The sequence below is a fragment of the Lissotriton vulgaris genome, chromosome 6 (assembly GCF_964263255.1).
Source record: "Lissotriton vulgaris chromosome 6, aLisVul1.2, whole genome shotgun sequence".
In the NCBI taxonomy this organism is placed as follows: Eukaryota; Metazoa; Chordata; class Amphibia; order Caudata; family Salamandridae; genus Lissotriton; species Lissotriton vulgaris.
Window position 1 is genome coordinate 1747206101 of NC_141694.1, and position 13792 is coordinate 1747219892.

General features: G+C 43.5%; 1 protein-coding gene across 3 annotated transcripts in view; it reads left to right on the top strand.

The window, feature by feature from the left end:
* The window catches only part of GALNT14 (polypeptide N-acetylgalactosaminyltransferase 14), a 1224485-nt gene that overhangs the window by 1091192 nt on the left and 119501 nt on the right, over nt 1-13792 (top strand). For all 3 annotated transcript variants that reach the window (XM_086927980.1, XM_086927979.1, XM_086927981.1), the window contains exons 11-12: nt 9856-9948; nt 11676-11759. In XM_086927980.1, the coding sequence (XP_086784106.1) occupies nt 9856-9948; nt 11676-11759 (177 nt within the window). The remainder of the gene's footprint in view (nt 1-9855; nt 9949-11675; nt 11760-13792) is intronic.

Below are 13792 nucleotides of genomic sequence, written 5' to 3' on the forward strand. Positions count from 1 at the left end.
AGGTAAGACTGTGGGTCCTTCGACTTGCCTCGAGTTTCTGGGGATCGAGTTAGACTCCGGAGAAGGGTGTTTCCGTTTACCAGGTGATAAAGTGTTAAAATTCAGGGAATCCCTGCAAATGTGTATGAGCGAAGCTAAGGTTAAGCTGCATCAATTACAGCAGTTGGTGGGACAGTTGAATTTTGCCCTAAGAGTTATACCAATGGCCCGCCCTTTTTCCCGTTCGATCGCGCAAGCCATGGTCGGACTGAAAGAAGGCCATCATCGCACAAGGCTCTCGGCAGAGGTCCGCCAGGACATGCGCATTTGGTTGGCATTTCTGGCGGATTTCAATGGTCGGGTCGTCTGGAACAAACCGGCCGTGTCCTCTGAGGAGCTGGGGCTGTGGACAGATTCGGCAGGGAGCATAGGTTTTGGTGCCATTTTCGGCACTCGATGGTCTGCACAAAAATGGCCGGCATGGTGGCATGACAGTGGACTGACAAGTAACATTGCTTTCCTGGAACTTTTCCCCATTTTGGTGGCCCTGAGAACGTGGCCCGATGGGTTCAGAGATCACTCTGTGGTATTTTGGTCTGACAATATGACCGTGGTTGAGTGTATCAATAGCCAGGCAGCACGATGCAAATGGATTTTGAGACTGCTTAAAGAAATCGTATTAGTGTGTATGCAATTGAATGTGCTATTCAAAGCAAGACATGTCCCGGGGGTTATGAACCAGGCGGCTGATGCCCTTTCTCGTTTTCGTATGCAGGCCTTCTGGGGTTTTCTTCCCACAGCGGACCCGGAGCCGGCACCCTTTCCCGAAGCTCTCTGGTCTCTCGGTGCCCCGAACTTCGTAACCTCGTGGGAGAGAGTTTAGCACCCAGGACGAGGAAGGCATATGAAGGGGCGTTCCGGTCCTATTTAGCCTTTTTGGGGACTGCTAGTGAGGAGCTTTGGGGCCAGGAGGAATGGGTAGTGAACTTTCTGATGTCTTTACATCTGGCCGGGAAATCGGTGGCCACGGCCCAGAGGCATCGGGCTGCCATTTCCTTTGTTGCTAGGGCTCATGGGATCCAGGACCCGACAGCGTCTTTCGTTGTGCAAAAAGCGCTACGCGGGTGGCAACGCCTTGAGGGTCGCAGAGTAGATGAGAGGCGCCCGATAGGTTTGGATAGGTTGGCCCAGTTATTAGCCAGACTCCCTACAACATGTTCATCTCACTTTGAGACGGTATTATTCCGAGCCGCTTTTACGCTGGCATTTCATGGGGCGATGCGGGTAAGCAAATTAGTGGCGAGGAACAAGCAGGATGTTACGGGAGGGCTGTGCGCTGAGCACGTTCAAATCAGAGGGGAGACAATGACTGTCTCTTTTGTAAGGTCCAAGACCGATCAGTGCGGGATGGGCGACTGCATAATTATTCGCAGGATTCCCGGGTCGTCCATGTGCCCAGTGAAGTGTTTAGAGGATTATTTAACACGAAGGGTGGCATCATGGGGGGGGACCTTGTTGAGACACGCGGACGCCACCCCACTGACAAGGTTTCAGTTTCAGCGGGTGCTTGCGATGTCGATTACAGCTGCGGGTTTGAATCCGGGCGAGTTTGGGACCCATTCCTTTCGGATAGGGGCTGCTACAGAGGCTACAGCCAGGGGTCTGAACGTCGAACAAGTTAAACGTGTGGGGCGTTGGTCCTCCAATTGTTATAAAAGGTATGTGCGTCTGCACATGTTGTGAAGCTGTAACGATGTACTCACGCTTCTTGTTTTGTTTGGTTTTCAGTTACGCAAGCCTACGAGGCGGGGCGGACTATGCAGTCGACCCGACACCGGGACAGCGGTCAGACATCACCGGCTGTGAAAAAGGAGGTGTGGGTCGTGGGCCACTCATACGTGAGGCGTGCCGCGGACGTATTCAAAGCAGGTGACATGATGCACGTGGCTGGGGAATACGGGTACAGTGTGTCCTTCTACGGAAAGGGCGGTCTCTGTATTGACCAGTTTCAATCATTTTTCGAGGGTTTGCTAGGGCGGACGAGGTCACCGCCGTCTGTAGTCATAGTACATCTTGGGGGCAATGATTTGGTCACCACTGGTAGACGACTTCTCCTGGAGGCGATGCTTTCCACTGTAAGTTGGTTAGCGAGGAGAGTTCCAGGGTGCACAATTGCGTGGTCCCATATGATTCCACGTAAAGTGTGGCGGGGGGCTTTTTCTGTTTCTGCTTTAAATCACTCTGTGAGAAAAATTAATAACAAAGTGAGTAGGTTGTTCCGGTCCAATGCATTGCAGTCTATTTCACATGGGTGTATTAATAATGACAGTATGTATTTGGGGGACGGTGTTCATTTGTCTCGGGTGGGGAATGAGTTACTCATAGGAGACTTCATAGCTTGGCTAAAGACGTTAAAACATGACCTTTAGATAGGAGTGGTGGGGGGTCCGGATAGCCGGTCAACTATCCGGACCTGTGGCGGTAAGGTCATGATCGGTGAGCACTAATTGGAAGATCCCTATGAGTGGGCGTTACCCATTACGGATGGGGGCGCTCGGGGGAGGTGGCCATTGGCCCCTCAACGGGGAGGCGGTCCCTTCTAAGGATGGGTCGCCGAAAGGAAAGGGAAGGCGGTCAAGGCCCCTTCATGGGTAGGAGGGGTTACAGCCCCCTCCTGGTGAATTTCCCGGGGCCAGGACGTCTGCGACGGCAGATGTGGTAAGTTGTGTGGGGTGTGGGGGGGGTCTACGCTACCTTCTAGATACCTCACACGAGCCTCGTACGACCTTTAAGTGGCGTCGAGTTTTATTGGGGCCCCCGTCAAGTCAAGGGAAATTGGTAGTTGCACTTGAGGTATGCCTCCGTGCCGCCCCTCACAAGGGAGGGGGATATGTCTGGGTTAGGGATCTTGACACCGGTTACGATCTTGCCGTTGGCCCTTAAACGTTAGGATGTACAATTTCGAAAAATTCAAGTAAATGTTTTATAGGATGTTAGTTCGGCTAGGAGAACCTTTGTATTAGAGGATATGTTAAGGTTAGCCAAACATCGCAATGTGGTAATGAAATTGTACATAATATGAAACTGTTGATTTAATGTTTTAATTTTGTTTCATATTTTTAATAAATACGGCCGGGAGGGTCACTCCCTCCCGTCTTCCAAAAACTTCAGAACTGTTTCCGGTTTCCCATCCTTGGGGATTGTGTTGAGAGGGGGTGGCGGGTATCTCAGCCATATGGAAAGGGGCGACCAATCGGTCCCCCCGAACGTATGGCAGAGTACCACGATCCCCCCGGGAAGCCATCTTGGGCGGGAGGCGAGTCTCGGCTGGTATGCCCGAAGCGGCGTAGCCGGGGCGCGCCTTTTCCCGCCCTCGAGTGGGTTGGCCTAGACACTGACGCGGCTGGCCACGCCCTTGGGGCAGGCAGGGGCGAGTTTACGCCCGCCCTGAAGACGGATAAAAGGAGAAACAAGACCAGAAGGCATCCTCTTGTTCCTGTGCTCTGAAGCTGCACCTCCTCGCTGCACGTGAGCTCGAGACGGAACAAAGAGCCAATTTTGACCCACCCACCAGCCCCTGAGGACAGCGAGTGGTTTTAATAAAGTTTGATGGATAACTCTGATTTTCGTTTACAGGTTGAGGTATTATCGTGATGATTTTGAGTATGCAATAAAGAATGGTCGATTTGTGTTATGTTTTGCAAATAAAGTAATTATGCTTTTAGTGTTCATCAGTACGCATGCGTTGAATAAAATTGTTGTTGCTACTGTTGGTTATATGTTGTCATTTAGTTTTAGTTAGCATTGTCGTATTTATTTTGGTCGGGCGGTAAGGTCATGATCGGTGAGCACTAATTGGAAGATCCCTATGAGTGGGCGTTACCCATTACGGATGGGGGCGCTCGGGGGAGGTGGCCATTGGCCCCTCAACGGGGAGGCGGTCCCTTCTAAGGATGGGTCGCCGAAAGGAAAGGGAAGGCGGTCAAGGCCCCTTCATGGGTAGGAGGGGTTACAGCCCCCTCCTGGTGAATTTCCCGGGGCCAGGACGTCTGCGACGGCAGATGTGGTAAGTTGTGTGGGGGGGGGGTCTACGCTACCTTCTAGATACCTCACACGAGCCTCGTACGACCTTTAAGTGGCGTCGAGTTTTATTGGGGCCCCCGTCAAGTCAAGGGAAATTGGTAGTTGCACTTGAGGTATGCCTCCGTGCCGCCCCTCACAAGGGAGGGGGATATGTCTGGGTTAGGGATCTTGACACCGGTTACGAGCTTGCCGTTGGCCCTTAAACGTTAGGATGTACAATTTCGAAAAATTCAAGTAAATGTTTTATAGGATGTTAGTTCGGCTAGGAGAACCTTTGTATTAGAGGATATGTTAAGGTTAGCCAAACATCGCAATGTGGTAATGAAATTGTACATAATATGAAACTGTTGATTTAATGTTTTAATTTTGTTTCATATTTTTAATAAATACGGCCGGGAGGGTCACTCCCTCCCGTCTTCCAAAAACTTCAGAACTGTTTCCGGTTTCCCATCCTTGGGGATTGTGTTGAGAGGGGGTGGCGGGTATCTCAGCCATAATGCTTTTTTAATTAGGTGTTTAGGGTATCCTCTTTCCTTTAATTTGGCTGATAAAGCATCAGCATGTTTGTTAAAATCCCTGATGTCGGTACAGTTACGTCTTATTCCTAAATACTGACCGAAAGGGATATTATCCTTTTGGCTCTTGGGATGGTTGCTGCTATAATGTAATAAGTAGGTTTTGTATAGAGTTCCATGGCTAAAGTGCCATTGTTTGCCTTAATGTTGAGGTCAAGGAATTCGATGCTCAATTTATTATACTTGGAAGTGAAACGCAAATTCACATCTCCCAGGTTCAACCAACTGATAAAATCGGTGAGGTCTTCGATGGTCCCAGTCCAGATGAAGAAAATATCATCGATATACCTCGACCAACATGTAATATTTTCAAAATATGATGCTGCAGAATTAAAAATGTGCTTATCCTCAAAGGCAGCCACATACAAGCAGGCCAGACTGGGAGCACAGGTGGCTCCCATGCTGGTGCCTTTGACCTGCTTGTAGAAGTCATCCCTAAACAAGAAGATGTTGTTTTTAAGGATAATTGTTACACAATCAATAATAAATGTGGCATGGCTACTCAGGTCACCAGCTCCATTGTTCAAGAGGCCCTCTAACATCTTGATGGTATCATCCTGTGGGATGTTGGTGTAGAGGGCCTCAATGTCTAGTGATACTAGCCATTGGTTTTGGATGTGGTATGGATTGCCTTCTACTTTGTCTATCATACTAGTGGTGTCTTTGATGTAAGCACGTTGGACAGTTACTAGGGGCTGTAGAAATTTGTCTACATATTTACTAAGTGGCTCTGTGACCGAGTTGATGCTGGACACAATGGACCGCATAGGTGGCCGCATAGGTGGGTCCAACAGGTCTTTGTGGACTTTCATCTTCATCCTTTTAAAAATCTGAATTCATCCTCGAGGATGAATTCAGATTTTTAAAAAACAAGGCTCCGATCATACCTGCACTGTACGGACTTCCCAAAGTCCACAAAGACCTGTTGGACCCACCTATGCGGCCCATTGTGTCCAGCATCAACTCGGTCACAGAGCCACTTAGTATAACAAAAAAGAAAACAGCGCCCCTTGTAGAACATTGGTTGTCTCACAATCACCAAATTGAAGATCTGAAATGGTGTGGGATTGAGGTAGTGCATCAAACCCTGAGAGGGGGCGATGCACACACTAAGAGAAAAACCAGGGAACAGTTTTTCATGTCCCTGTTCAATACTTTTAGGACAGGGCTTAACAATAAAGAGGAATGGGAAAGACTAATCATGTAGGTTCCTTTTAGTATTAACTGAATCAGGTGCAATGACAGGTAACCTAACATGTTTAGTATACACTCTCCCCTCTGTTACTTTATTTCTCCATGGTATTGAACAAAATGTAATGTCAGGCATATGTTCATGTAATTAGATGATTATTCATTAATCAGGTCATCAGAAATTATTTTAACCATTCTACGTTACCAACTAAGTAACATGGTAGAACATTGTTGAAACTGTATGTTATGTACTGTAAAAATGAAGTTCCGCGCAAAATGTTAGAATCATTGATTTCGGAAGGTTCCTCAATGCATCTCTGTTATTCATAACCGGTGTACAGAAATGAGTAAAAAAACTTAGATCCTGTCATTTAGACCAACTGTATAATTGTTGAGAACATGCTTATTGATAGACTATAAATACATTTATTACATGGATGTTGTATGCCCGTAATTCCAACCACACAAAATGTTTTCTACACCTTCTAAAAATAGCACTCATTATATGAACTCTTCCCAATCCATGATGGCCGCCATGTAACATATGAGTCAAACAAAACTAAAAGCAAGGATCGAATGTGCGTTTAATGTAACAGCGCTCTTTGATATTATTAGACATAGACTATAGCTTTAATTCATTGAGTATACTCTACTTCTATGAGCATAACAGACGAAGTATGGTATACACTTCGAATCCCCCCAACCTAAGATGGCCGCCGTTTTTCTCGAACGAGCTAACAAAAACTTGAAAATGCGCCTTAAAGATAATGTATATGAAAATTCGTCACTATAATCAGACGCACGTTGTATTATTAAATATCATAGTCTGGTCCTTAAGTTTGTTAGGACTGTGCGCAACCTTTTCGTTTCGGCACAACCACTTCCGGTTTTTAGAAGTTGCCGAGAAGAGTATAACTATGCCCGTTTTTGGCTCGAATTCGGTTAAAACCACTCGTAATATCGGATTATTAATATATTACCTGCTAAGAACATATGACAATCTAGGAATATTTATTCTAAAACAAATACACACTGCTTTCTCCATTAACTTCCGGGTTATGGAAGGAAGAGGCAATACTTAAACAGCCCCCGTGTCTAGCTCTTCACTCACATGAATGACGCTGAACACGGAGGAGCAGGGAGGCCGACCAAGTTCTATCAGGTATGTGAATGGAAGGATTTTGGGTAGTTAAGGGTTGTGGTATTTAGACCACAACACCAGGCTCTTTAGCCAAGAAACTGTTACCAGATTATCCAGAATAACTAGATAGTAATAAGGCCAGTTAAAGTAGGCTCTTGTTACCAATACTAAAACATCTTGCCTTTTAGCCATGAGATGCCACTAATATTACTTGACTTGAATAATAGGGCTTTTAGCATATTATACTTGCAAGAATAATCAGCATCAACATTCTAAAAATTCTCCATACGTAAATACGACAAAGATGCTGCAAACATATACATGTTGCATATAACTTTAATACTTTAAACAAAACAACATGGCCTAAAGTATTAAATAACATATTGGCGAATTAGCTTGAATGAGAGGAGAGAGGAATTATGATAAATTTTATCACTCTATCCGGTAAGATATTTAAATATGCCCACTTTATTCAAACAGATAATGAAGTACCATCTATCAAACCTATACAACGTTTGAAAGGATATATAGCTGTGGTAAGTGAGCAATATACTTATGCCCTCTGTATAGGAAGACCTATTATATTGTCCTTCTATACACATATATATATATATGCCTCAACCCGCAGGGATCTTAAACTCAAGAAAAAAGACCCAAGTCTGCATCAAATAGACTCATACTGAGAGAGAAGTCCGGTGGCCCCTCCGTTGTTCTCTTAATCTGTACCTTGAATTGAAAACAGGTAAATTTCGGAGTAAAATTACACGAAACTTCACTAAAATATAAACCAAACCACTCGGTTGTAAAAATATTTTATTAACTTTCCTTGTTAAGGTCACAGTGCAATTTGAAAGCTATGAGGATTCACAGATGTCTGGCTGTTTAGAAGTCTTCTGAATGGTCAAAACAGAAACTTCACAAATTTTCAGGTATTCCCTCTCTTTGTATTTTAGATATGTGTCCCTAGAATTTATAAAGGCTTTACACCTGACCAACATAATGGGTATTGAATAGAGCCCGTTAATACTTGAAAGTCAAAGCAGGTCCTCATGTAAGCACGTTTTCTCTAGATAACAGGTTTTCCTATATTAAATGTTGCAATGTAGTTTGGGTGGGTTAATAAACACTGCACAGAGATAAATGATTTTATGTTGAAGGAATATATACTTAAAGATGTTTTTTTAATTTTTAGATTAATGTTGAAACTGTCAAAGTGTCCTGAAGAAGGTGTAAACCATAAAAAACGAACACCGAAACGCAGCGTCGACTATTGTTCTTTGACTTTTTTTAGTCCTTTTCACTTCTGTGAATATTTTATCGGATTTTATTTAGATTGTAACCCTAACTGGGAGGTGATTTTAATAAATTGTGTTTATACCTTTCCAGTTCTATTGTTGTGTGCTTACCTCTTATACTTTGATTATGAATAACAATGTCGTGTAGAGACGTATAGTCAGACAGTGCTTGCCATTCACATTTTATTTTATCTTATTGTGATCACTCGAGGACCTTTTTGGTAGTAGCTTTGCTGTAGTAAAATTCACTTCTTGTCAGTATAACTGACCATATTGAGTTCACTACAAATCACAGGTCTTTCCTTCTTCTCAAAGTTTATAAGTAACCACAAACTTTGAACTTTGTGAGTGTTCCAAACTTCCCCGAATGTCCTTCAAGCAATTTTCATACAAGTTGAACCTGCTTGTGTACATTTTGGCTAGCCTTTGTTCGGTCGACGTCCCATTTCTGTGTCTAGCTATCTCTTGCACTACATCCTTTATTTTCAACATTAAGGCCACCTGCTTTTTCTCTTTCTTCAAAGGGCATCTTTAGAAGCATGTTCTTACACACACACTATACTCCTGGAATTCATTAATAAACCAGGAGTAATCCAAGAGTAAGTCAGGTCAAATTGCTTTTGAATTGGGTCACCAATTTGTATTGATGGCCTGGTTTAGTGTTTGTGGGACAGGAACTCCACCTGAAAGGTGCGGGATATCCCGTCTACATTATTACAAGTGCCACAGGATATAATGAACTTCAAATGAGGCAAGCAGTAAAGCTATCACCTTTGTGATGAAGCAACCTGCCTGTCAAACTCCAAATTGGGCCCTAGCACTTTACTTTCAGAAGCCAGTGCTCAAACTTAGAATAGCTTTTGGTCACCAGAGATGAAGTTGAATCAACATGAAAAGGCCACACCATGTGACTTTTTAATGGATACATTCGGGTTTCCTTCTTATTACATGTATGGAAAAAGAAGCATTGAATATATGCTGTTACATCAGTGGTAACTTTGAGCCGTTAGTTTATGTAGCCCGGCACCGGTTTTTAATTGTCAACACCGGCACTTATGACAGTCGGCCACATGGTGGTACTGCCTATCTGATTGAGAGAAGAGCAAAACAACTGTTGTTTATTAATTCAACATACATTAACCCTTTCCATGCGGCCGCGATTCCCCTGGTGTGCTGTAAACAGCACGAACAGGGGCGGGCCGTGACGAACCCCAGCCGTCATCAGCACACGAGCACCGTAGTGCATGACGGCTGGGGTTCGTCATCAGCATGGAAGGGGTTAAAGAAAATACTAATACTTGCCACCCAAGACATTCTTATAGTTTTAGGGGGCTAGTAGAAGTCTGAATTGTCATAGTTGTTAGAGTGTGATTGTTAGTAGTTGTGTTGGTACTGTGATTTGCAGCGCTTGCAGGGGCAATGGGTGGTGAAGGCTGCAGTGGCCTCCTGACGAGGGCCCTGGCACTTATTGTTTTACATATTAATCACTATATTACATACAGCTTAATTCACATCCAGGAGAATTAGCATTATATTTAAGAAGGTTTTGTTAACAGAAGCTCAATTTATATTGAATTTGCTTATTTTGCAGAAACACCAAACGCACAGCGGAGGTATGGATGGATGAGTTCAAGCAGTATTATTATGCTGCCAGACCAGCAGCTCAGGGAAGGCCATATGGCGAGTAAGTAACCCACCTAATGTATGAGAGAGGTTGTTGAAGAAGGTTCCCTACAATGTCTTCATAGCAGGGATTGTTTTGAATGTGTTATAGGACATTTTCACTATGATCAAAAAATCTTACATGAAAGCATAACTTTTTTCGTTTCAACTATTCCTATTAATTATTATAAAAGTGGAGAAAAAGTAGATATAGCCAATCACTAGAGACCCCATTGATCCCGGGTCAGTATTTTGGTCAAACTAATGATACCTGCATGTTGCAGATGTATGATGCGCATAATTACTGCTTTTTTCTGAGTGCCACACCATATTTGGGTGATAAGGCGTAAATGCTGCTTTTATCCCCCAATCCGAGGTATGAAACTTGGAATGTTGTACATTTCAAAAAGCACATATTTCGCCATTTTTTATAGGAAAAACATCTCAAATAAAAAGAAAACAATGGGGTGTGGAATTAATTGCAGATTGTGGCAACCAAATTTGGGCACACACTCCAAACTGGGAAAAACTATTCTGTTTTACGCACATTTATAAAATAAATAGATTTGGACAAGGCCAGAGCACAAAACATTTTAGATTGGCACTATTTCATGTCATTGGTGGTAAATAAAGGTGGCACGCACTCCAAACACCTTGTTCCATCGTTTTATAAAAGCCCTGTTCTGGAGGTGGTAATGTGTGACAAGAACGTTTGTGTACTTTTTTGTGTGATATTTTATTGTGTTTGAGATTGAGTGCTGTTGATTTTGGAGCTGCTGTATTTTATGCTGCCCTATCGCAATGTGATTTTGTTATGTTGCACTGCCGTTGTTACGTTGTAGTCTGATTATTGTTACGTTAGATATGTGAGCAAATGCGACCACATTGTTACCAAATAATATAGGCTTTCAAATTACCTATGACAAGCAACAATATACTTCTGTCTGAGGTGGTAAAAGAGTACTGCTCCAGCTCTGAAAATAATCAAGACACCAGCAGCCTAAAATTGGGTTTTCTACCAGTGGTCACTTTATGTGATTCGGCTCCTAGTCTTAGATGCCATTTTTTTGTGAATTTCCCACGTTTTGATCTGTTCCCTAGGGCAATCATGAGTTACAACGCTTTGTAAAGGAAAGGTTAGTACATGGCTGTAGCAGGAGTATCTTAAGAACAAGCAGAGGCGTAAATTACAAGAATCATAATTTATGAATGTTTTTGTAAATTGGGTCTATTAATAGCACAGATAACGGTAAACAGCCTTTACAACGAAACATTTACAACGCACTACCATTACAACGCGGTCATTACAACGCAAACCATTACAACGCATTGCGCTGGGGGGGCGCTCTAGGATAGGGAATACGTTTAATTTTCTATCCAACACCTTCCCTAGTGTCCACGGGGACTGGAGTTGGAATAGAAAATTAAATTTTTTCACTATCCAGCACCTCTAAGCGCTATGCGTTGTAAAGGTATGCGATGTAAAAACCGCGTTGTAAAGGCAGGCGTTGTAATAGCCTGCGTTGTAACGTCATACATCCACAGATAACATTGTTCATTTATGTAGAAGTGACCCAGTGACAAAATGTATGTTCACTGCTTATGTTCTGGCCGGTCTCTGCATTTATTTGTGTTACTTTTATTTACTGTCCACAGTGGAAATCCGTCCAGAAAATAGCTGCTGTGTTACTGGAAAACTATCTTATTTGTATGTGTTTTCTAACATAAAATGCATGTGCTTCTATGCAGCATCCAACAACGACTGGCACTCAGGAAGAGTCTCAAATGCCAGTCTTTCAAGTGGTACTTGGAGAATGTTTATCCCGAGCTAAGGTACGGACTGAAAGTTTAGCTGAATAAATAGCTCTCTGAAAGATGTAAACATTGGCAATGTAATATGTCGTTCTAGTTTGTGTAGATGACAAAACAATTCTAGAGTTATCCTATGAAGCATAATTTTACACTCTTTAAAAATTGGGTGGAACGCCCACCCCAAGACCCATTGCCCGCCCCTTTCACACTAAGTATAGCATGAAAGAGGGCCTTATTTACAAGGGGGCATTAAGCCACGTTAAGTGGCTTAACGCCGCCTTGTGAATAAGACGAAGCTCCTATCGCCACCACAATGTGACATTGGGGTGACAATAGGGGCTTGTAAATATGCCCCTTAGTTTAAAAAGGTACACATATATATATCGCTGTTGGGAAATATGGATTTTATGGGAGTGGCGGTCCAGAGCATAGACGGATTTGATCTGGTTTACATTTTAGGATATTATTAGGCCGTAGATGTGAATAGGTCGAAGGTAGGATTGCTTTTTATAAAATTCTCATCTGTTATTCTTTGCATGAGAGACTTTTATATTCTGCTTGGAAAAATGCATTATATAATCTATTTAAAATGTTAGAATATTAAGAGAAGAAGCTGGATCACTGCACTTTTTAGAGAAACGCTGCTTCATTTCTTTTGAAGAAATTAATGAGTAATGGTATTGAGAGTCTGATAATAATAATGAATAATAGATTTGCAAATAGCCATAACGGTGAGCAGCAGCATGGAGTATTATGTGAAATGATAGGAAGTGCTTGTGATTGCCATTGTTGGTTACAATTTGTGACCTTCTTCAAGTAACTTCTTCATTCTTGTGAATAATTTGGCATTGTAATATTTCACTTTTTCAAGACAATGCGAAGCTTAATATTAATATATGGAATAAAGTACCTCCTCCTGATATTATAAGGGTATTGCAAGGCAGAGAGGAGTTTCATGACCATATAGAGGAACGAGGTAAAAGGCTGAGTTCCTGTAAAAGGTTTATGTAGCTCCTAGGTGACTTGCAATATCCTTATCATGTACGACAGGGGGTACTTTATCCCATATATTACATGGTCACCCAATCACCTTACCCACAAATAACTTACATTCTTGAAAGTAGTTGTAGTTATGTTATGTTATGTTATGTTATGGTGATTTGTATAGCGCGCGGCTGCCCCAGCCAAGGGGCGTCCCGGCGCTGCAAGCAGACAGAATGCAGAAAGAAAGAAATGCGGAGAGAGGAAAAAATTATTGGAAGAGATGGGTTTTGACAGCCTTTCTGAAGGCAAAAAGATCCTGCATACCGCGGATAGCTTCGGGAAGGCTGTTCCATAGCTTTGCAGCTAGGAGGCTAAAAGATCGGCCGCCTACTCTGGCCAGTCTGGTGCGGGGGATATTCGCGAGGTGTTGTCCCTCTGAGCGGACTGACCTCCTCGGAATGTATTCTGACAGGAGGGGGCACAGCATAGGGGGGGACGCAGTTTTAAGGATTTTAAAGGCTAGACACAGCGCCTTAAACTGGATCCTTTTTCCCACCGGGAGCCAATGCAATTTTTTCAAGGTTCCGGATACCGAAGAATGGTGGGGAGACCTACCAGGGCCCTGGCTGCCGCATTCTGGACCCTCTGTAGTCTGGTGGTTTCGGCGAGATTTGCCCCTAGTAAGAGAGAGCTGGCATAATCCAGTCTAGAAAGAATGGTCGCCTGAACAATTAGCTGATGAGTGCGGCAGTCAAAGAACTTCAGAATAGGTCTGATGTTACGTAAAATGCCGAAGCAGGTGGCAGCTACTTTTTTAGTATGATGAGTGAACTTCAGGGCCGAGTCCACCCAGACTCCCAGATTTTTGACGCATTCTTTTGGCTCGGGAGGTTGGCCTAATACTTCAGGCCACCAGTTGTCTCCCCAGGACGAGGTGTTTTTTCCCAGGAGCAATATCTCTGTTTTCCCGGCATTCAGTTGAAGGAAATTTGCCGTCATCCAGTTGGTGAGTCCATAAGTGTCTGTTTAAAGTGATGGGCCTCCAGACCACTGTTGTTCTTAAGAGCCAC